Source organism: Rhamphochromis longiceps, linkage group LG11 (assembly GCF_057381845.1).
Source record: "Rhamphochromis longiceps isolate RC_006_pf linkage group LG11, R_longiceps_female_GT1.1, whole genome shotgun sequence".
NCBI lineage: Eukaryota > Metazoa > Chordata > Actinopteri > Cichliformes > Cichlidae > Rhamphochromis > Rhamphochromis longiceps.
In genome coordinates this window covers 13,268,605-13,292,500 of record NC_140567.1, presented here as the reverse complement: position 1 = coordinate 13,292,500, position 23,896 = coordinate 13,268,605, and the positions used below count along the sequence as shown (strand labels likewise).

Sequence of the window (23,896 nt, the reverse complement as noted above, 5' to 3'; positions counted from 1 at the left end):
GGTGTTTTAAGTAAACCCCTGATAGAGAGCAACTGAAGCTGACAGCCTTGATTTATAGATTAATAAAGTGTGTCAGCTTTAGCTATTATCCATCAACACACATCGCCAATGGATATATTCATTCATCCAAAAAGATATGTCTTTATACTTTTCAGAAACTGTCAAAAACTATCTGATTCTCCCTCCAGGTACCATCATTTTGGTTTAAAAATCATTACTACAAATTTGAAATAAATTTAACAACCAAGAAAACAGCATTTTCTTCCAAAGAAGCTTCATAAAGTTATATATTTAAAAAAAAGTCTGCAGTATGCATTTCTCACACTGCACTGCCATCTCAATTCCCAATTTTGCAAACTATTCCAGAATAAAGTCTAAACCCAAGCTAACCGACCTTGCTGACCTTACAAACCCTGATTTTTATAAAGCATTGTCAGTCTCCAATAGCGAGCAGTAAACAAAATGAGTTGCTGTCAGCAATAAATGAGATAAAGGCTAGATGCCTAGTAAACTTTGTTTTGGTCCAGGACATATTACTTTTTGCTCACAAAAAAGTCAATTTCCAAACACTTTTTATAATTACGGGAAATGCCAGACTAGATCAGGATAACAGGTGGGCAATTAAACAGGGAGTTTACAGCTCCTTTCACAGCAAGAGGGCAATAAGGTTCCTTTCCCTCACTGCAGGCTTTGTAAAAACACTGGTGGAAAATACACCTTTCATGAAGCTTAGAGAGCACACTTTAATGCTGTGGGAGGTGTAGTTGTTGAAAGCTGAAAAAATAATTATCTACAGTGACTGAACTACCACTACCTCCCTCAACCTTTCACCCAAAAGGCCAAAGGAGGGAAAACCAAAACTATTTTACTTACGAAATGTATGCACCCCCATTATATCTCAGTGCAGACTGTAAGTGTCTAGCAGCTACAGTTGATCACAATTCACTCACCTTCTGTAAGTGCTTAAAAAACTTTCCAGTATTTTTAATTAGTTTAAAACTAACCCCTGGTGGTGGCATCACTGCGGACTACCCACCCCCACAAAACAGTCGCACGAGAGTCAACACTCTCCCTTACGTGTAACAATGTTAAAACTGTGAAAACAATAACATGACATCTTTAGTGAGACGTGCCCAAACATACAGCAGTAATATAACATAATATAACATACGACATGTGCAGCCGTCAATCATGTTTGATAAAGAAGGAAAGCGCAACATGAAGGATGTCGTATCTTAAATTAGCATATTTTATATAGCATAACAAAACTCAACACTGTTCAGGACTTGCCTACATGATAACTGACAAAACACTGGATGACATATGAGAAAAGGAAGCCCTGCTTCTGTTTATGTTTGCAAGGTAGACCACTGGCATGAATACTAATGACTTCTAGCAACATATATTTACTGGGAAAGAGTGAATCATTATGCAGAAAGACATCTGTGATCATAAAATTTTAAAGAATTCAGCTGAAACACTTCAGAAAATCTTGGGACTCCATGAATTTTATTTAAATATGCACTGCTATACACATTTTATGGGAATGCTTCCAGTTAATCTATGCACCTCCGTGCCTAAAGCTATCCCCTGCTGCTATAGGAGCATCAGTCAGGAAAACATGCTGTGGCCGACTGTGATCCTTTTTCATTTGATCGTTCTTTATCAATAAGTACAGTTAAACAATGGCTAAAACTTTTTTCTCCATTTACTGACCTACATTTATCAATCTAGAGCTGTCACAGTGTTTTCAGCAAAAAAAGAAAAAAAATGGCAAGTGGATTTCAACCCTAATGTAGTGATTTAAAAAGCGTATTTAGTTACATCCACCTTATAAATTAATTTGTCTAGCTTTATCAGTTCAGGATGTAGCAGTAAACAAGAGCCATCTTGTCTTACCAGAGAAGACTCCTCATCAGCAGGCATGAGGCTGATTTGGTCTGGTGAAGTGATGGAGGAGCGGGTGGTCCTAGGCGTCCGGGGAGAAGGTAAGGTGTCCCAAGCATTGCAACCACTTGGGGGTGGGTTGGGCATTTGCACACCTGAGCGTTGGCAGCACTCTGCCGCATTGGCCATCCAGGCTTCTAAGAGCTTCTCTCGGTCCCAATCTGACACAAAAAAGACATCTTATTTTAGTATATACTACCTAGAGAATGAAACTCTGCTTGTGGCATGATGTTTTGATCCGAACGATCAGACCAGTGACTGGAGGTGCAGATGTCGGTATGCAGAGAATTTTTAAAGGGGAAACAACGCAGTGCAATAGGTGCTGATGGACTGGAAGTCAGACACACATTTTTATAAGATAACTTGATACCTGTTGTCTAACAAAAAGTTTACGATGATCCTTGTGTGTGGCTTAAAAAAAATTGTAACAAGGTGCTGAAGTTAATTGGTTGCTGCCGTATTTCTTAAAGTTTTTTTCATGAGTTTATTTAAATAACTGAAGCATCAGACAGCAGCAGAATCAATGCACAAGCTTCCTAAAAGCTGTGTGCATTTATGCATGTGACACAACAGAGATAACTTAATTACTTGTAATAAATTATTCCTGACACTGACACAGGATAGCTCAGGATCTAAGAGCAAATTACATTGTTTCTTTTCAGAAAGGTGAGATGTCCCACAGGCTCACAGTTTATAACCTACAATTTAGAAAGTTACGATAACTGACTGCCAGTGCATTATACGTCACTTTATGTAATGTCTAATTTCCAGTATAGCACATACAGTGGGGCAAAAAAGTATTTAGTCAGCCACCGATTGTGCAAGTTCCCCCACCTAAAATGATGACAGAGGTCAGTAATTTACACCAGAGGTACACTTCAACTGTGAGAGACAGAATGTGAAAAAAAAATCCATGAATCCACATGGTAGGATTTGTAAAGAATTTATTCGTAAATCAGGGTGGAAAATAAGTATTTGGTCAATAACAAAAATACAACTCAATACTTTGTAACATAACCTTTGTTGGCAATAACAGAGGTCAAACGTTTACTATAGGTCTTTACCAGGTTTGCACACACAGTAGCTGGTATTTTGGCCCATTCCTCCATGCAGATCTTCTCGAGAGCAGTGATGTTTTGGGGCTGTCGCCGAGCAACACGGACTTTCAACTCCCGCCACAGATTTTCTATGGGGTTGAGGTCTGGAGACTGGCTAGGCCACTCCAGGACTTTCAAATGCTTCTTACGGAGCCACTCCTTTGTTGCCCGGGCGGTGTGTTTTGGATCATTGTCATGTTGGAAGACCCAGCCTCGTTTCATCTTCAAAGTTCTCACTGATGGAAGGAGGTTTTGGCTCAAAATCTCACGATACATGGCCCCATTCATTCTGTCCTTAACACGGATCAGTCGTCCTGTCCCCTTGGCAGAAAAACAGCCCCATAGCATGATGTTTCCACCCCCATGCTTCACAGTAGGTATGGTGTTCTTGGGATGCAACTCAGTATTCTGCTTCCTCCAAACACGACGAGTTGAGTTTATACCAAAAAGTTCTACTTTGGTTTCATCTGACCACATGACATTCTCCCAATCCTCTGCTGTATCATCCATGTGCTCTCTGGCAAACTTCAGACGGGCCTGGACATGCACTGGCTTCAGCAGCGGGACACGTCTGGCACTGCGGGATTTGATTCCCTGCCGTTGTAGTGTGTTACTGATGGTGACCTTTGTTACTTTGGTCCCAGCTCTCTGCAGGTAATTCACCAGGTCCCCCCGTGTGGTTCTGGGATCTTTGCTCACCGTTCTCATGATCATTTTGACCCCACGGGATGAGATCTTGCGTGGAGCCCCAGATCGAGGGAGATTATCAGTGGTCTTGTATGTCTTCCATTTTCTGATGATTGCTCCCACAGTTGATTTTTTTCACACCAAGCTGCTTGCCTATTGTAGATTCACTCTTCCCAGTCTGGTGCAGGTCTACAATACTTTTCCTGGTGTCCTTCGAAAGCTCTTTGGTCTTGGCCATGGCGGAGTTTGGAGTCTGACTGTTTGAGGCTGTGGACAGGTGTCTTTTATACAGATGATGAGTTCAAACAGGTGCCATTCATACAGGTAACGAGTGGGGGACAGAAAAGCTTCTTACAGAAGACGTTACAGGTCTGTGAGAGCCAGAGATTTTCCTTGTTTGAGGTGACCAAATACTTATTTTCCACCCTGATTTACGAATAAATTCTTTACAAATCCTACCATGTGGATTCATGGATTTTTTTTTCACATTCTGTCTCTCACAGTTGAAGTGTACCTCTGGTGCAAATTACTGACCTCTGTCATCATTTTAAGTGGGGGAACTTGCACAATCGGTGGCTGACTAAATACTTTTTTGCCCCACTGTATTGGTTCATTTAGTAAGTGCTGATGGGATGCTTGAATAAAATAAAGTTGATGTAAAAGAGACAAAATGACGATCTAAGGAAAAAAGAAGCTTCAGAAAGAGTATTTCTTTATGCAGGAATCAGGTGTGTCATGACCAGAGTAACAACTGAAAGCACAAGTGGTGATGGGACAGGAACTGCTCACTATAGTATGATAGTGATCCAGAATGTCCTGCCCTTTGGGAAGGCAGTTAGTTTACTATCTTTATTTAAGTTACTAAGGACATTATCAGCAGAATTCAGGTTTTTCCACTCCATACACAGCATTGTTGTGTCTCCTGCACAGTTGCTGGTGGCAGTGAAATGTGAATGCTGACAATTTTAAAAAACCACCCAAGAAAATATGAGGCAAACTCACGGTGGAAGTAGATGGGTTTACAGAATGGGAAGAACGATTCCAGATCAGGAGAACAGTGATGTTTAATCATCGCGCCGGCTGTTGTTAGTGTGAAAACAGATTCTACAACCTTTCCTCTTGCCAAAAATGTGGTGATCTGCTCTGAAGAGCTCAAAGCCTGCCAGCTACAGCGCAGAGTCCAATATCAATTCACAGAACCTACTTTCTGTGAAGCACAAAATGGAAGATAAAGAAAAGACTTTTTTCCTTTCACTAGCAACTATAAACACGCAAGTTATTGTCAAGACACAAATAAGAAGTACGCAATGTAGCAGGGCCAATTAAAAACATTTTCTGACTGTTTGAAGATTACATTTTTTTACAATACTTTATGATTAGGCCTAAAACAGACATAACATACTGAATATATGAATTCCCATTTAACCTGTCAAAACAAGACTTAAGTTTGAATTTCATGGACAAAAAATGCATTTCAGTGAATCTCATTTTACATTTGTGTGGATTCTCAATAGAAATAGTCCAGTAGCCACCAGCATTTAAGCCTTTTAAACTAAACAAAGACCTGCTGCCATCTGGTTTTCTGTTTTAGAATAGCTGTTTAATCTCGCATCAGGACACGGACAGATTTGAGAGGCTCTCAGTATAAATATTGGATGACTTGTGGACTGTGCCCGAGTCCAAATAGTCTACCCTCCTAAAATAAGGAACACGACCAGGTCAACTGTGCAATTAGGCCATTATCAGCCTCAAGACAGGTTTGCCACCAATCAAATGACTAACGCTCTAAATGGCCTCCTTTAGATAATGAATGTCGTAACAACCCCCATCCCAATCTAGCTCCATTCAATTAAAACTAATCAATGTGTATGGCCCTATCTTAAAGCCTTTAGCCATTATATAGAGTCTGAAAGTGAAGTCTTCACATTTAGTCTTAAATATCAAAAATTTGTTGGGAAATACAAATTGTCAGGAACAAAGAAAGATGGAAAAGCAAGCAGTTCAGCAGACGAGCAATGAGGAGACGATAAGAGATTGTTACAAATTGTGGAAATGAGGCTTTTTCGAAATGAAATGACATGCGAGTACAAAAACCCTTCTCCAGGACATGCAAAATGCTGAAATGTTTCAGCAGTCCCATGATAAAACTGAATAAATATAGCACCATTCTGGGGTCAATCTCCCGCCTCTGAGCTCTTAAAAGTGTGTCTCATATGTAGCACACAGCTCAACAGACAGCCCTTAAGCCCATTTAATTAAAAAATGAGGTGGTGAAGTCATACACAAACATTTTTGCCAAGTTGTCTGAAGTAACGATTTACAAAAGCCTCAAATCAGTAAAACTTTCAGAAACACTTGAACACACTATCTTGTGTCCAGCTGTAAATGAAGCAAGTTTGAAAACTGGTGGGTTAAGACTGCAAGTCTAATAAAATCTGATATATTTACTCAGTACTTGGCCAGGCCTAAGTTAAGAGTGAAGTAATTAAGACAAATTCAGGAAAGCATATTTTCTCTGCAGCACACTACTATTTCTAGGAAAAACATAACAGAATGTAATAAAAATAAATTAGACGTGCCAAGGATTTTACATAAAAATCCATGGTTCACGCTGCGGATTATTTAATCTTATTTACAGTAAATCAGGCGCGAGCCTAAGTAACCTAATTAAGCAGTGTTTGTTCTCAAATTGTTTGTTGAAATGAATACGCTCACTAAAACTACATTTAGATCATGTAAAAGCTCTCTCCAGTGACAACAGAACAAGTCCAATTCTTTCAGCGTACTGCATATTTATAGAAAATAAATCCCTTATCCAAATACAAAAAACACTTTCTGTATTTTCTATTTTGTAGTCATTTCTACATTTAAAAAGCATGGTAACCCCATGTAAAATGCACCGTTACACATTTTCACAGCATCACAGCCACAAGATTAGAATCAGGGTTTCACATTAGGTGCCGATACACAGAACCTCCTTAGAGAGTGACCAGGAGAAGCTTTTCTTATTTTAAGCTTGTTTGGTTTGGTCTTACAAGCTATTAAATTGTGTGGTGTCATGTTTAGGTCTGAGGTCTGCAGCAAAAGGCTGGAGATATCTAAGTCTGCTAAGACATAAAAAAGTCTTGAAGTTATTCTCAAGATCGGTCATTCCACTGTATTAAACAGCTGCCAATTTGTACCAGACTCCTTGCTCCAGCAAATTAAACCCAAACAGAACAACATAAAAAGTATAATAAAAATACCACAACATTTCATCAAAGGGTCTTCAGCCATTTCTTACTACTGGTGTCAAAAGGCGTTCATTTACAATAAGATGCAGGGAAAATCTGAACTGCAATGCAGACGTGCCTTGCTTATTGAGAGGATCCTGCTTATTGGTCTGAATCCCACTGAAATGTCGTGTGGATTTTAAAACAGGCAGTGTGTAAGAGAAACCTTAGATTAAACATTCTGTAACTGACAGGATTTGTATGGAAGAGCGGTCAAAGACTTTAATAAGCCAATATCTGAGACAGGTGAACAATTATGCAAATCATGGCCAAGGGTATACTTACCTCGTCCACTAAAGTGTATGTATGGATGTGTGTGTATATATATTGAAAAGTGTTGAAAAGTGTTTTATGTGGTGTTAAATTAAATCTAACCAGTGTATCAAATGCTTCCTTGTCCATATACTTTAACTATGTATGTCATTTGTTTAACTACTATGTTACTATGTTTACCCATTAAGCTGTCAGGATATTACTAGTCCAAATAATTGAAAGGACAACCAGTACTGTGTTTGTTTAATAGTACCATGGGCACGTAGCAGTGCTTCTGCAGTGAAAAGAGGGGCTTGTAGCATGTCAGCTGTCTCCACTATCAGCATGTCCTTCAGCTTCCGAAGATCCTGTGGCCGCAGGCCCTCGTACAACTAGAGTAAAGGGTTGACAAGAACATAATAAGAGAGGAAATGTAAGGACAAAGATAAGAAGTAAAAGGAAAAAAAAGACAGGTTGTCAGAGAAAGGTAAAGAAAGAGACAAGAGGACAACAGTGGGTGAGATTGGGGAAAAGGGTGATGGGTGAAATAATGGTAGGAAAGAAAGATTGTGAAAAAAGGGGAAGAGAAAATAAAGAGAAAATAAGTACTACAACCACCTGAAACATAAATGATTGCTGACACAGGACTTAGCCAGACCCAGAGAACTAAAACTGATGATGATGATCACATGTTTTAAGCTAGACTGTTTTGTGTGAGTAATTTGTGAGTCTGTTTGTGTCCAACCAAAACAAGTTCAAGTAAAGAATGTGACTAACTCCTGCAAAAATGTAAACACTGAAATACAGTCAACTAGTGGATTTTTCCAAGAGCAAAGTTACCATCATATGTTGCTTCTATTCCTTACTTATGTAGCTAAAGGGTTATAAGGACGAATCAAGTGTAACAATACAGAAGCTGTGTGGGATCAGCCAGGCTAGGATGACCAGGGTAGCTCATTTAAAACAGTTTGACCTAATACAGCAACAACAGTGAAATTACTTTTTGGGGGGATTTTTTTAAACAGCATGCTGTGGACTAAAGTTTGGTTCTAATAACATTTTAAGTCACACCAGCTGAGGGTGATAAACTGAAAGCTATACACCCACTCCTTGTTGGTGTGTTATACTGTACCTCTCTTCGATCTAGGGCTGCATATTCTGCCTCAATACCCTCTGCCTCAGGGGCAAGAGAGAAGACCATCTGCGACTCCAGGCGCAGGGCCAACTCCTTGTGGTGCTGCTTCTCTGCAGAGTCACATGGAGTCTCGCGGTTTTCATTCTCCGCAAACAAGTCCGCTTCTCTCTGCACCAGCATCTGAGCACGAAGAAACAAGAGGAATATCTGGCATTGAACAATGGCACACATCGTGCATTCAAGAACAGATACTAAAGCTCGCTGACTATATATGTAGTTCCAAACACCTGTGATTACTTGCACAGTGGAGTACCACTCACCCTGTAACAGTAATCAGAGGAAAGTATCCACAATTAAGGCATGAAACAGTAATTACAGTTATTTTGATATAGACTGCAATTATGACTTCAGTAAAAAAAATAAAAATAAAAATAGCAACAACTTACCCACCTCGAGAAAACTGAAAAAGAGTTCACTTATATCCACTTTACTTCAAAGTTCTTTGTAGAGTATGGCACACTAAGTCTTGATGATCAAGTGCCAATTAAAGGAGCTCAGGTAATATTGAGAGCAGTACAAGAAAAACACACACGTTAATAATGTGTCTTTTGGGGGGTGGTGGCTTCTGTTGGTAACTGTCATTTCTGTGCTTGAGTCTACTTTTTTAAACTGTCTGTGAATGGCATTTCTTGACACCCTGGAAGTAGGGTGTCTCTTTTTCTGTCACAACATACCTGTCTGCATCGCCAGCCTCGACATTATGTTCTGCACATGGTGCAAATTGCATTTTGTAATAAACTGCATGGATTCTGGGGGGAAATTAGAGTGAAGGCAACAATAATATTTCTATAATGAAGAGTCATCTAAATAAATGACAGTGTGCAGAAATGCGATCATTTAAAATTAGTACCAGCTGTACAGCAGTTCTTTCTGGGGATTTCCCAACTATTGGCTGCTTGCCTTTCCTGAAGCACATTTTAAGAGCAGCATTTGTAATTTTGTTCTATTACATGCAATAACAATAAAGTCACGCGTAATCTATTTGACTGTTATATCTGGTGTGAGCTGTCCAGGAGATTAATTAAGTTGTACCGTGTTCCACAGCATCTTCCAAAAACTCACCAGCGAGGGCGAATGAGAAGATGCAAATTACAGTTCCCTACCAAAGGTCAAGATTGACTCTAGGACAAGGCCACACGTGAGGATCTATTCTACAAATATTCATTACACAAAAGAGCAGACACTGAATGATGTGTGTGAGCATCAGAGTTACTCTGGTCTCATTTATTATCCTTCCCCTCATATACTCTCTGCCCTTGTCTTAGTGAAACTGGTCAGTTTACAGCTACAGAGGTTTTGATCATAACCCCCCAAAAATTTCACACTTAAGAAAATTTTACACTAGCCCAGAGAAAATATCTGCAATATCTTTTTATTATAATCTCACCTCAACACAAGTCTTCATGCCTGAGGCAGCAGCATAGTGTAGGCAAGTGTTTTTCTTGTTGTCAGTGGCATTGACATCAGCCCTTTCATACTCTCCATGATCCAGCTTAGCTCCTGTCCATGCTAGCACGATCTGAAGGCATTCCCCTCGTCGCTGTTCGTCTTCGTATGGCCTTGAGATGCGGGGATGCAAAGCTCCCTCTGAAGTCAGGATCTGAGGCCCCATGCAGAGAAGGTGCAGAGATGTCTCATTGTGCACGTTGCGCTTGTTAGGATTGCCATCTTTGCTTAGGAGAAAAGACCTAAAAGAGAATAACAACATGACAAGATGGTTAAATTGTAATGCGTTGTCTTTTGTGGGATACTGTCAACAGACTGCAAATTCTTATGACATCAGTGCTGATTCAGAACGTAAACATGATTTTTTTTTAAGATAAAAAAACACGAGTTATGCATAGTGCATGTAGCTTTTCGTGTAACTGAATATTTTACAGCATTTTAACTGCACAATATTCTAAAAAAGGAGAGCTGTATACTGCAACGCAGGTCAATTCCTTCCCAAAATAGTTTAGATTTCAACATTTCATTGCTTTTGTGAAAACCATAAACTAGAATTATAGCTATACAACCAGTTATATGACTTAAACTACTGTTCTTGTTTTTTTAAGAGTAAGGCCAGAGTGGGATAAAAACAAGCACAGTCTGCACTGTTAGCTTGTCAGATAGGAAGCTCTTGGAACGTCATTCTATTCCAGCTCAGCATGTTGCATTCCTGAGAGCTGCTAACAGATGGCTATGTAGAGACACAGATGGGACAGAGACATATAGAGAAAAAAAAAACATGAAAAAAGAAAAACTGAATTTTAAAATACAGCAAAAGTGAAAAGATGGAATAAGCTGCCATTGAGTGATAAAAAAAGAGAAGAAGTCAGGTTAAGGGTTACTAGACATAAAGCTTGAGAACCATCTATGACCCAATCATTATCAGGCCCTGTCAGAATAACAATTTTTCCTCACTGACAACACTCAAAAATATGAAGTATACATTCTGTCTGCTTGCGTATTTGTTTTTATTTGGGCCATATCCTAACCTGAGTAGGCGTGTCATGGCGTGCCGGGCAGCATAGTGCAGTGGAGTGTTGTGCTGATAGGACTCTCCATATGTAGAGTTGGGATCTAGAGCCTCCTTGAACTGTGGGTTGCTCTCATACAGTTGGCAAGCCAGCAGTTCATCTCCATTGATGAGAGCCTTACGGAACTTGGTCGCTGTGTTCCCCATTTCGTCCCCTACCGTGGGTCCAAAGGTCTGACTGGGACAGCAGCCTCTTAAGTCGTCTTCCACCTGTTCAAGTCCAATAAGCCAGCATACTGCATGTCCTAATAAAAAGACAAAAAATTGGGAGTAAAACGTCTTTATGCCTGAGCCCAACAAGGCTCTTCAAGCGAGAAAATGGTCAAGAGGTTTGTCGGTCATACAAGTTTCCACATCATCCCAATAAATCAAAAATATTTTCACCAGTTTCAGGAAAAGCAACTTTGCCTCGTTTTGTACAGCTGACTTCCACTCCCTCTGGTCACAAAACAAGAATTCAGTCTTCAAGGGTGCTTGGGCTGCTCTGCCACAAGCTCCTGCGTCAGCATCACCACTGCACTGTAAACCAGCTCCCTGTTTCTCTTTTTATTTTTTTTGAATTTATTTATATATTTTTTTTGAATACCTAAACATAGTGAGGACAAAGCCCACACAGAGATGGACAAGGCTTCCTCTGGCATCACCAGGAGTTTCCGCTTCACTGTGCCAAAGCTACTCATCCCACTGAGGCCAGGGCTCATTATGAAGCAAGATATCCTCAACTGAAGAATAGCACACAGCAAGTCCGCTTTCCGCTTCCACCAGGGCACCATATGGTCACGACCGTCAGGGCAATGTGATACCTTTATGTATTTTTAGTAAGCGGCAGCAGACCGAACACAGGACACAGCATAATTTGTTTTTATAATAACACGCATTCAATTTCCCAATAACAAAATTCTCACTGGTGGAGACAAGTTATGTGTGCAATGGAAGGAATGAATACTCACCGAAAATCCCCATCTCCCATTAATACCAAGCATTCCATAGGTTAGTAAGTAACTGAAGACAGCTAACTATTTGCGCTGTTATATAAACAGAGTCAAGACCGTGGACAGGTCTGACACACTGTTCTAATCAGTCAATCTTTAAACTAAGTAAGGAAGATAAGAGTGAGACCTTTGGTAGTCTTCTGGGAAAGTGTGTTATTAACTGTAACAAAACGAATACCAAAGTTATGACGTGGTTATCTATTCATCAATTAGAATAGCAATATGGCACAGACGTGTTTTCACTCTTTAGTAAGATTGGTAGAATGGAGGCAGGTGGAAAATAAACAAGTATTACATATATGAATGATTTATCATTTATTCAGTTGGTAAATACTGTCTACATTTACGTGTGCTAATATCGACCATTTTAACATGTGAAATCATCCCCTGCGATCATTGTCGTACATTTAAATAACGCTATCCATCATGTAAACAGACCAGCCAGTGGAAGTGAACACCACCTTAGATCAGGCGTGTGCCATGTGATTACCCCAGTGGCCAGACACCATCACAAAGCAAGACAAACAGTATACCACCTTGGCATACAAAAAAAGCAAGAAAGAAAAACACCTGATCTTTGAACAGTTATATAATCTCATAGTTTGTAACACATATTACTCAACGAGCTTGCTCTCTAAATGAATAACTACAGCATTAACCTATCTTACAACAGTCAACGACACTCCCCCGTTACAGCTTCAACCAACCACATCTAACTAAAGCTCACAGCAACAGCTAGCGTTAACATGAGAAAAATAAAAACGTTATTCCACGTAGCCGCCACTTGTCACTAAACTACTTCATGCAGGCCTGTATCCACGTCGTGCGGTGTTTACCATTTTCGCTAGCAGAAAATCGACGACAGCGTGTCATGTTGTGTTAATGAACAGACCCCGATAACGCTTTGTTCCACTGCTGGTTAAAAATAAAACCAATCTGCCGACAACCAACCTTAGAAAACGTTAGCTGCAAACCATTCCTTTTGTCGATAATGCCACTGGTACTGACAAAACACTCTGCTGCTTTGCTAGCTATATAATATTCAAAAACAAAAAACCTCATGACGCTAGCATCTGCGTTGACCAACGTCAGTGTACACGCTAGAGGCTGGCTGAGCTAGCGTGCTAATCTCGATGCTAGCCAACTTGACGGTAGCAAGTACAGTTGAAAAACTCCGTAAACAATGAATAACAAGTATTTCGACTTACACTGATTGTACATCTTGCTGTTGTACACCTGGCCTTGTGAGTGAATTGTCAGTCGCAAAGGGTAAAGCAAAGAGTTTTCTCGTTATGTGGGGCAAACCTGTATAAACAATGTGAGCTATGCGCTGTGCTGTTGCCCCAGTCAACTCTCCGTTGACTCTGGTGGCTCCTGCTGGATACTAGTCGGGTTGCCAGGTTTCAAAACAACCCCCTAAAACAGGCGAGAAAGACGTGGCCGGCTTATTTTTCAAAGCCTAAGCTTTGCTTTAACATTAATTTCAACCAAGTGCATGTTTTTTTTAGTTTAGTTTAGTTTGTTTTTGTTTTTTTTTACCCTTAGAAACTACAGCTATTTACACCTTCATAAAGCCGGGCATCATATCTGAAGCGGAAATAGGTAAGATAAGTACGGCGTACGCGCTTACACTAACGGAAAAATACCTGAAATCTTTCTAAAACGGGTAAATCTATAAACACTTCTGCTTTAGGCTTCTCTGGAGTGAACATGGGATGGAGTAGACGTTCAACTCAACAGGCTAATCATTTGTAATAGCCGCATTACAGAAAAAGACCACTAGAGTGCGCCAAAGTCCACAGAAAAATCACACTGCTGAGTGGCGCCGTTCTTCATTTTTCATCTCCTACACACGCCTCGTGAGTAATTGCAGAAAGTATTTCTCAGTTGCATTCACAACCTACACCAAACAAATACTAAATGCACAGTACACTGTATTTAAGCAGAGGCTTAGCAGTCTCCACTCACTTGAAATAACCACATCGAAACTCAACATAACATGTGTGCCTTTTATTATCAAATAGTTGAACTTTGCATTTAAGGTATATACAGCATATTGTTCTCATATATTTAAGAATGCACACATTTCATATGAACAGGCCTTCAATATATAATCTGTAAACACATAGCTTAATCTCAGTGTAAGGGTAGATACATAAATGTATGCAACAATGAAATGTAACACACTTTAAAAAACAAAACAAAACAAAAAAAAAACAGGGCACCTTAAACGAATGCTTTGGCACTTTGTAAATTTCAGTTCAATAAAAGGGGAGTTAAAAATATATATATATGGTTTGGGAACAAACAAAAAGCCTTAAGACGGAGACGCTCATCGTACCACGTGCATTTCTTGTAATGCCATAATTTTTCTTCATCATTTTCTGTCTTGCCACAAAAGAAACAAAAAGACATTTATCACTGCCAACACAAAATAAGGGTCTTCATATAACAAAAAAAAATGCTAAAACAATATTTCTCATTCATGGTAGCAGATGAAGACCAAACAAACGTTTAAGGGTTTGTGTAAAATGGATAGTAAGCTGCCATGCTTTTGGATGGGGGGGCTTCCTTGCTGTAGCCATTGTTGGTGGGAACAGAGACCAAGTCCTCACACTTGGTGTTGCTGGAGGAGTCCTCCGTGCTTGGACCATTGAGAGACACACGCCTTCTTTTGCAGCCCAGAGAATAGGAATTGGTCTTGTCTAAGGAAAGAGCTGATGGTTGTGGGTCTGTCCAGGAGCTGATCAGGGCTCCGCTACCATTCACCTCCTCTTCCATCTGTGCTTTAACCTTTTCTGAGTCTTCTGGGAAACTGGCAGTGGGGCTGGGTCTGGGGGACCAAGGCAGACTGGATGTGACTTTTCTTTGGTATGCTGCTCTAGACCCCCACCCTGCAGACATTGTAGTAAATGGGGAGTCTGGGTAGTAGCTAAGAGCGTGAGAAGTAGGCATGGGCAGTGATTTGATACCATAAGGAAGCAGGGAACTTGAATATTCTCCCTCATAGGGTGTCAGATCTAGCTTGTTGGTGGTGCCACTGCTACTTCCCCCTTGCTGCACTGAGGTGACAAACCACCTCTGCGAAGCTGCGTCTTCTGACTGAGGCGAGAGGAGGCTGTTAGTCTGCGGTACAGCTCTCTCACTGTTGTAGAAGCGATTCTGAGGAAGGTTGTTGACAAACTGATCCTGGAAGAGGGGCTGCATCGCGTAGCGGGTGCCAGGGACAATCTGGTGGGCACGGGGAGAGTCCGTAGGAGACGGTGTAAGGCGGTCATTCTCTGGAGCTGTGTACATCCTAAAAATTAAATAAATAAATGTACTTATAAGACATGAGGTCAAGACAGTTCAATGTGAAAGTTCTTTCACAATTAGTTGGTGTAGCCACAGTATGATGTATTTGTTTGCTTTGAAAGAGATGCACAGCAATGTAAGCGCATAGAAAATACTCACGAATCATAATTGTCTCTGAATCCTTTGGCAAAAGGGTTGTGATCAATTTTCAGCTGCGTGATCTAAAACAAGGCACAGCCGAAGGTTAAGCTACATTTTAGATTTGGAAAAGCAAAGAATAAAGGAGCATCATGCTTGTGTAGCTATAGACCTCATGTTTAGCTTGCTTTGGAAAACTGTGGCTGATTAAAGTTAGAAATGGCTTCCCATGCCAACTGAACAAGTTTTAATAAATGGGAATTCTAAACTGATTAAAAAGCTATAATATGCAGTATGTAAATAATTAAATATAATGCATGCATACGGCTCTGAGGACCTATTAATGGGAGCTTATATCTAAAATAAAATTAAACAAAAAACAAAAAACAACAACCACCAAGGGAGGCCGGAGTTTTTCCACACTTACATCCGTGTTCTGGTAGGCAGTCACTGCTATAAACTGAGTCTCTGGAAAAGTAAAGCACTGGGTCTTAAGGTCACTGTTAAGGTCTTCCACTCCATCCTCTGTCACCTCCACAATGTGCAGCCTTGGCTGGTACTTATGCAGGGATTGCAGAACAATCATCTATTGCGTAAAAAAAAAAAATAATGCTAATTTTGAAAAAAAAATTAAAGCACTCTATAATTTCCAACGTCACCGCTATTCACAAAAAAAATTCTAATCTGTAAAAGCTTCAGTGAATAACTTTGTGTCCTGCAATTATATGACTTAAGCATTATTTTTGCACTACTGTAGTTTAATTTCATCACATCATCTTTGCATAGACACAAAAATATCTAAACTAATTTCCTTCCTAGCACAAATTAAAAAAATAAAACAAACAATATAGTTAGCTCTTCAAGTCTGAATTAGTCCGAATACAAAACGCTTTCATTGTGCCACATTAATTATCAAGGTGCCAATAAACAAAATATAGTAAAAGTACATCACTACAGTTTATATTAAACAGACTAATCTATATTGAAAACAACAACTGAATGAAGGTTTGGTGTAATGGAAAATGTTTTGCCATTTGCAACCTATTTTGAGGGTTACAGGCCTTTAGTTATTTTCAGCTTTGAGTTTAGTACCTGTGAAGTATTGTGGCTCGTCCCTTTGTTGTTTGTGAGTTTCAGTTTACTGAAGGAGATTTCTTGTCTCATCCAGTGAGCCCCTGTGTTTGGGGACTCCGGGTGGATATAGATTTTGTTCCCTTAAATAAAGAGAAATACATTTTCCAATATTTAAACTCAAGATTTCCAAAACAAATTACACAAAATTCTACTGAAAACATGGGACTTTCCATTAGGAAAAGCTGGGGAACCCATTTTTTGCTCCATGGCCTAGTTGAGAAGTTAGGCTTAGGCTATAAAATAAGCGAATTTCTTTTTCTTTGTTTGTCTTTTTTTGTTGTTGTTTGTTTTTAAACAGAAAAAAAGTCTTTTGGGGGATGAAATTGTCTTAAATCCGGGTGAATTTTGCTTTTAAATCGCAGGGGAAATGTTGAATTCAACTCAGTTTAAAATATATTTCTTTAAAAAAAAAAAAAAGAAAAAGAAAGAAAGAAAATAGGCACTATGTACCCTTTTCGGTACCTTGGCTGCTGTTGTCCGCTTTCCCACAGGTGACCCACTTTCCCCCCTGAAATCTCCAGTGGTTTGGATCCGCAAGCACCACTTCCACAAACACGTTATAATGCGCTGTCACACTGAGACCAGCTATGTTAAAGCTGAGGAAAGGGAACATCCGTCTGCAAAAAACAGAGAGGGAGGATTCAAAGAAACAGAACATTAAAATAAATATTTTGCTAATAAAGAAGAAGAAGAAAAAGAACATAAGAGAAACTGACAGACAGTTAAAGGAAATTAAAGGGAAAAGCTTCGGCTCTAACTTTGCACACTTTTCCTGCCATCTCACCTGCCCTGCTTGGTGATGATCATCTCTGTCTGGTGTCGGTGGAACTTGAGCCATAGAGGTCGGTTGCAGAGATAAACCTGGGACCTCACCCCCGGGCCGGTGGTGGCGGGGGGTAGAGCCATGTTACCGAGAGCGGAGCCCGAGCTGGTGTATGGAGGGTAGATGCAGCCGGGACTCTGTCCGAGCTGGTAAGTGGGACTAATGTGACTGCGCCCGGGGGCTGAGGGAGGGAATCCGGCCGGTTGCAACACGGAGCCCAGGTGCAGTGATGAGGGATACCTTCCAGCACTGGATGGGGTGTAAACCGCCCCGCTGGGGGTGTAGGGGATAAAAGAGCAATGACTGGCTGCTTCGGGACTTTGCTTAGAAATAGCGGATGGGATATAGTACCGGTCAGCACTCATCCCGTGCTCCGTGTACCTGTTGCTAACAACCGGATCATCCCCCTCCACAGCCGGAGACTTGCGCCTCTCATCTGCCGTGTCTTTGGAAGAAGAATATGAACTGCTCTCCCCTTCACTCCCGAGCATCTTTGCTTTTCTCTTGGTTTGGGCTCAGCTGATGTTGCTCTCTATCAGGGATGTCACCTTCCCTTCTTTTCCTTTCAGGTGTCTGCTCCTAAAAACAGGCTCCCCTGCAAACATCCACTGGATTCTGAATGACTGAGACAGACAGAAGCAAACAGTGGTTACAAAAAGACCTGAAGTTGTCCCTAATACACATCTCAAGCTGTCAAGTCGCATACACAGTGAGACGGTTGCAGGAAATGACCTCCATATCACCGGAGATATTTGTGGGCGTACCAGGGTGTGGTTGTGAAGTATGTGAAGTCAGTCTTAAAGTGCTGGATTTCAGTTGTCGTGGTCTCCCCAAAAATAGTAACTTTACTGAAAACAAGGCTCTTTTTTGTTGCCATTTCCCCCCTCTTACTTTTTCCTCCGCTGTTTTAAAAACACGATTAGCTAATCAATTAGCCCTAAATGCGTTCCAGTGCGGCTCATATACTACACGTTTTATTAGATTTTATTTGCTCTTTGATGATATACTGTATTCACAAGTTCAATAGTTCGGCTATAATAATTAAAAGAAAATGATATAAGTGCAACTGAGTAGCTCAGGATTTACAGTTATTGGAAATACTGGAGCGATATTAACAAGCTCGCTGGGACTCGCTTCGAGGTAAGAGCCAATTTCTTGTAAATCATATGACAAACGTGAAGCAATGCACAGATTTACGGGGGTAGACGTGAAACTCGCCCGCGAGTTTTGAAAGTCGTAGCGTTTTCAGTATCAAAACTAAATAAAATTGCAGATTTGTCCGACCTAAATATATTCCGATGGAAACGAATATTTATTCAATTTAATGCTGTCCAACAAAAACAAATAATTTGAACAAAAATGTATGCATGTTTATTTTATTGTTTTTAATGTAGGCCTACTTCTCAGAGGAGTAATAACACTAATAATAGCAGTTAAATCGTGAAGATTCATTTTACGTGTAAATAAATAATACTATCAGTATTCAGAGGTAATGGATTTGCATGCATTCAGTTCGAATGAGGTTGTGTCCCAACGGGATGGCCGACGTGAAAAAGAAAAATAGCCAATTATTTTTCCGTTTGAAGAAACCTGTGATGCTTCTTGGATCAGACAGTCGGATGTGAGAAACCAAAAGAACCGGAATTAAACGATATTAATACAGAGGTGGGTGGGAGAAGAAATGCAAATAAACCAGACACTAGAAACTTATTTACTGTGGGTTAATTCGTTGCAGGCTGAATAAATAAGTTGTTTGTTGCATTTATTGCACATTTAAATGTAAAATAAAGCTTTATCATCATAATAAATAATAATAAATTCTGCAAATGTATTAGTTGCATTTGAAAATATATATAATTGTATTTGCAAACTTACCAAGCCTCCAGGGTCCTCCGGTGTTTCTAATTAAAAAGCTTCAAGACAAGAAAGTATTAAAAACTTAAGACAAAATCAGCACAGATAACCGGTGAAGCTGTAAACAGCAAACGGCATCATGCTGCGTTTGTGTCCGGAAAAATAATAATAAGGCAGCAGAGTTTATAATAAAACCGGAGCCATGCGGAGGCGGACTGATCGGAGCGCAGAGACGCAGTCCCGCTTTCACCGCTGCTCTCTCCTTGTGGCCATGACGCGCAGACAGCATCCTCTTTTATCAGATCTCCCTCCGATCACCAGGGGAGGGGCAGGGGATCCTCAGCATCACAGCCAAGGTGTGTAAAAGCGAAGCTGCTTCCAAATCCAGCCGTGAATTGCTCCCATCTTCTAATCTTAAACAAAGACATCAGCAGAATAAAATAACAGGGCAAAGTCAGTTGTGCTGGGCTTATGGCAACCTGAGTGTGTTAGACAGTCATATAGGTAATAAGGTGACTGATTGTGAAAGTTGTTGTCTATGAAGAAAAGAGATGAGGGATTTGGAGTCTTTGTCAACATACCACACTGAAGTTTTAGATGAGAGATACATGAAATTAGCAACACCCAAGAAAAGTGAGTAAAAGTAAACTCAGGAAACCGGGCAGTCCACGTTTTAACCAGCAGTGGTATATGAAACATGTCAGAGTATAAAGAAGCTGTTTACCACTATGAACATGATAAATGTTTTTGTTTTGGTTTGGGGGTTTTTTCTCCTGGATAACAGCATGTATGAAAAGCACTTCTGCAGAGGTTACAGATACTCTATTTGCTCAGCGCTAATGTGCTAATGAGGATGGAGAGTGAGGAGCCCCACCTATAAGAGCAACCAAGTGAAGAGGGTCATATTGCTGCTTTGAGATTTAGTCATAACTGAGCTAAATAAATATATGAGATAGAAAGACATTCATGTCTTTCAACCTAAGTGACGCTGGAGCCAAAGGTAATTTTATTCCACATATCTGCAGAAGGAGACGTTTACCGTGGAATTCACATACAAATCTACCTCTTGACTGTCTCCTTTGTAAAAGTAAAAGGCCATAAAACTCAGAGGAGGCTCGTGTAAGATTGTTTCCTCTCTTTGACTTTTTTTTTTTGTCTTTCCACTTTTAAGTTCAAAGGAAAAAATCCAATCCAGACCTTGACTCATGCTGAGTTACCCTTTCAATGGCACACCTTTTCAACATCTTAAATGCCCACTCGTTTCTCCTCAGTAGACAACACTTGGTTGGAAGTTAACATGACAAAGACAAAGTGAGAGGATTAGTGAAGCGGCTGAACTCACCACACATCAAACAGGACAAATGAAAACTATCTTAACTGCAAACAGTGGAATACGCTTCTGTTGTTTGTGCTGATAAACGGATTGATTTGTTTTGATTGTTTCACGGAACCGATGAATATGGAGGTAGAATTCACAGTTTTTTTGGTCTTGGGTTTCTGTGGCGCTAAACTTCCTCTGAACTTAAAGTATTTCCACCCGGCTAACTGTTTCCATCTTCACCAGCCATACAACAGGCTTGATTGAACTTATTTTTTTATAATTGTTAGTATATATTACTCCCCAAATAGATCATTTTCTAAGGTATTTTTTAAAAAGGCCACTCTCTTTGTAGTGCCGCTTTGTAGTGATTTAAAATTAAAAGAAAACTTAATTGAACTTTCTTCCCATTTACTTTCTCTTTCTCAATTTAGCATACTATCAATCTGACACAGCAACACATGTGATCACCTGTTTTGATGGTAAAATCTATGAGTCACAAGTGAGAAAGCAGATTCTCGAAAAGTTTCTAAATATACTTCTATTTTTCCCAGGAGTGCAGGGACTTGTACATTGACGTGTGAGGAACAGTAAAAGAAGAGAGAAAAAAAGGCATTACCTGCCTTTAAAATCTTCTCCTTCTGGCAAGAAAAATGTGCCTCTATGTATTTTATATAGTTGGATGTTTAACCTTATGGAGGGCGATGTGTATGTGCAGTGTTTGATACTCAGAGGGTGTTTTCACACTCATGCGCTGAAGGAGGAATGCATGTCAGCATTCAGATTAACCATCAGTTCAACATAATGCATTTTTAAAAAAATCTAATAATTAAAAATGCGGTTTTGTGGCATCATGAATTTCGAGCCAGTGAGCATAAAGTGAAATTCTGAATATTTTAAAGAACTGTTAAAATACTGACTAAAAATGTTGTTCAAAGTAGATTACTTGTGTATTTTTAATCAAATGAGTTTATCTCATTGCAAAAACATACTTCAATGATTTTATTACACCATGCAGGTACCTTATTGTTATGTGTCACTGGGCCGATCGTCTGTGGAATAGCCTCACTCTCTGTCACGCTCAGTGAACACCTTCCCCTAGCTGTGCCTCCTGTTTGACACGTCTAAAGGGCTGTTTCTGACATCTTGCCATTCTGCTGGTTCCCCCTCCCTGCAGCGCTCGTGCATGCGGGAGGAAAAAAGCTGGTGACCTGGCCATTGCTGCCTTGCCCTAGGCCACTGCCACCCTGCTGGCAGCAGAACGTCTGCTGGTCTGAGGCCATGCCAGGAACCCTGCCCACCATGGCTTGTGATGTCACGACAGATTCTGTCTCAGACAAAAGCTCTGATTGGCTCAGAGGGTTTGTATTTCTCACTTTCTGGGAACTGCCCTCTCGGCACTTCACAGACATAGAAATCAAATTAATTATCACTTTAATTGAATGTAATCTCAGCTTTCTGTCCTCTATAGCTGATCAGCTGCATTCCCAGATCATACAGGAAACCAGAAATATGTTCTCCGCGCACATATGGGATGTAATTTGCATATTGGATGGGGAGTTAGTACTGCATGAAAAGTTTTTTTTCACCAGATCCAAAGTAAACTTTTACATACATATCTAAATCCATCTGTAACAAAAATATTTATATATCTTAACAGTAGATATTGCAGACACAGCTATACTGAGCACAATGATGACTAGATAGATGGCTGATGTAGCTATTTCCTAGAGGATAGTCCTCTCTAATACAGTCACCAGTAAGGATTGTTATAGCAGGGTTTAATTGGGCATCTAGCTACACGTTTCCTCTTTCCTCCCCTTTGCTTACATTTATGGTTTGGTCCTACATCCTGTTAAGAGCAGCAGCAGGAGTGGACCATCACATTTGGTGCTCAGCGTGGGGGCAGTTGGGGGAACTGTCATGTTCCAGCTATCCCACGGAGATGCACTTCTGCCTCTCTGTGAAGATTTGGTGGGTTCTCATTTGCATTTGCTAATGAGATCCCGTTTGCATGACTTTATACTGGGAGGCTATCTCTCTGAATATCTCTTTACAAATACAGGAGGTGGATGAAGTCCTGTTTATTTAACCTTTATTTACCAATTAGTCCCATTGGGAAGTCTTTTTTGGGGGGCAAAACACCGGCATGGTAAAGTAGTGGAGACAAATTATTTGACAAATCACACCATCTTAATATGTGAGTGGACGTGCTTTTACTTTTGGTTTCTAAAAGCGGGTGTTTCTCAGGAACCATGTTGTAATCTATCACCTTCACTTTGAGTCAGTGAAGTAACGGTTGTAACAGCTTCACGGTGATACTATTAATGCTTTTGTGCTGTCTGTCAACAAAGGTTATGTCTCCATGAACATGTAGTGCTAAGCTATCCTAGTCTGCGAAATGTGTCCAAACCAAAAGTTAAACACCTGTTATTTCTTGACTTTTATCGCTGGCATTTACAACAGCAGAGAATAAGAGGGCTCCGAGTCTCTGCCCTTGCCAGTCCGCCCCATTCACAACTTCCCACGCGTGCTTCATCTTCCCAGAAGCTTTCCTCAGCCAAGACCCATGACTTCCAAAATCACCTATCTGATGGGACGTTCTTAAAGTCGCAGGCCAAAAGCAATTAAGCCCTGTTTAGAGTGCAACGTTATTATCACCCAATCTGTACTGTTAAGAATTTCTGCCCACCAATCTGCCAGTGTCAGCAGCCCCAAAAGATAAGCACATTTGGTCCTGGGTCACAATCGAGAGCTGAATCCTCAGAGGCTGATGCATTTAAGATCATAAGCAAAAGTAACAAGGGAAATTAAAATGGCCTCAAAGAAGCCTTTACTGATGAGTGCACTCTTTGTTTCGTTTTTGAGGGAAAGTGGTTAGAATGACTAAGTCTTTACCGCACATATTAAAGCGACAACTGTTCTTGCTGCTTGGGTGCTGCTGAACGAAAGATTGCACACTAACCACTTAAAGGTAGCGGATCTCTCATCTGTGTCATTAAGACAACGATAGGTCGAACTGAGCGTAGCAGCGCTGCAGGAAAAGATTGGGTTTAACGATCAGCTGTTATGTACAAATTCTCTCATCAAACTCACTCTGTACACAGAGTGCACATCGAGATCTCCATATTTATCGACATAATAACAGTTAAAATAAATAAATAAATAAAAACCTCTGTATTTTTTAGAAAAGTGGCCCTCTCCAGCGAGGTGGAAAGAATATTTTCTGCATTAAGTCCCCTCTCATAACAGACAAACAGGACCCAGAGCGTGTTTTTTCCTCATATGGGGAATCTGCTGACTGTGGTATCACATTATGATTAACAATTTAACTATGATCCCCGTCTTTCCCATTGTTATTCCACAGATGACTGG

At 40.3% G+C, this 23,896-nt stretch overlaps 2 protein-coding genes across 4 annotated transcripts in view; both read right to left on the bottom strand.

Annotated features, from left to right (window-relative positions):
* ankib1b (ankyrin repeat and IBR domain containing 1b) overlaps window positions 1-13,334 on the bottom strand; it is a 34,309-nt gene extending 20,975 nt beyond the window's left edge. Inside the window, exons 1-6 of one of the 2 annotated variants that reach the window (XM_085422372.1) lie at window positions 12,912-13,334; window positions 10,928-11,213; window positions 9,838-10,138; window positions 8,388-8,570; window positions 7,530-7,647; window positions 1,900-2,108 (exon numbers count right to left, since the gene is read on the bottom strand). In XM_085422372.1, the coding sequence (XP_085278498.1) occupies window positions 1,900-2,108; window positions 7,530-7,647; window positions 8,388-8,570; window positions 9,838-10,138; window positions 10,928-11,115 (999 nt within the window). In that variant the 5' untranslated portion in view covers window positions 11,116-11,213; window positions 12,912-13,334. The remainder of the gene's footprint in view (window positions 1-1,899; window positions 2,109-7,529; window positions 7,648-8,387; window positions 8,571-9,837; window positions 10,139-10,927; window positions 11,214-12,911) is intronic. The other variant, XM_085422371.1, reaches the window with a different exon arrangement.
* Window positions 13,335-14,065: 731 nt separating this feature from the next.
* Window positions 14,066-19,453, bottom strand: eomesb (eomesodermin homolog b). Of its 2 annotated transcripts, XM_085421716.1 has the most exons (7): window positions 19,225-19,453; window positions 17,311-17,972; window positions 16,989-17,143; window positions 16,485-16,606; window positions 15,820-15,978; window positions 15,414-15,475; window positions 14,066-15,258 (listed from the first exon to the last, which is right to left on the bottom strand). In XM_085421716.1, exons 2-7 carry the CDS (start codon window positions 17,838-17,840, stop codon window positions 14,475-14,477), a joined length of 1,812 nt encoding a protein of 603 aa, XP_085277842.1. In that variant the 5' UTR covers window positions 17,841-17,972; window positions 19,225-19,453; the 3' UTR covers window positions 14,066-14,474. The 2 variants fall into 2 exon arrangements, with proteins under 2 accessions (XP_085277842.1, XP_085277843.1); XM_085421717.1 differs by lacking the exon at window positions 19,225-19,453 and having other exon boundaries at window positions 17,311-18,010.
* Between the last annotated feature and the right edge of the window lie 4,443 nt (window positions 19,454-23,896).

Bases quoted from the DNA above. Each gene is read 5' to 3' on its own strand.
- eomesb (XM_085421716.1), bottom strand. From the start codon at position 17,840: ATGCTCGGGAGTGAAGGGGAGAGCAGTTCATATTCTTCTTCCAAAGAC. The intron at 16,607-16,988 runs GTACCGAAAAGG...TCTTTATTTAAG, and splicing joins AGCGGACAACAGCAGCCAAG to GGAACAAAATCTATATCCAC. The intron at 15,476-15,819 runs GTAAGTGTGGAA...GCCTTGTTTTAG, and splicing joins CTGCCTACCAGAACACGGAT to ATCACGCAGCTGAAAATTGA.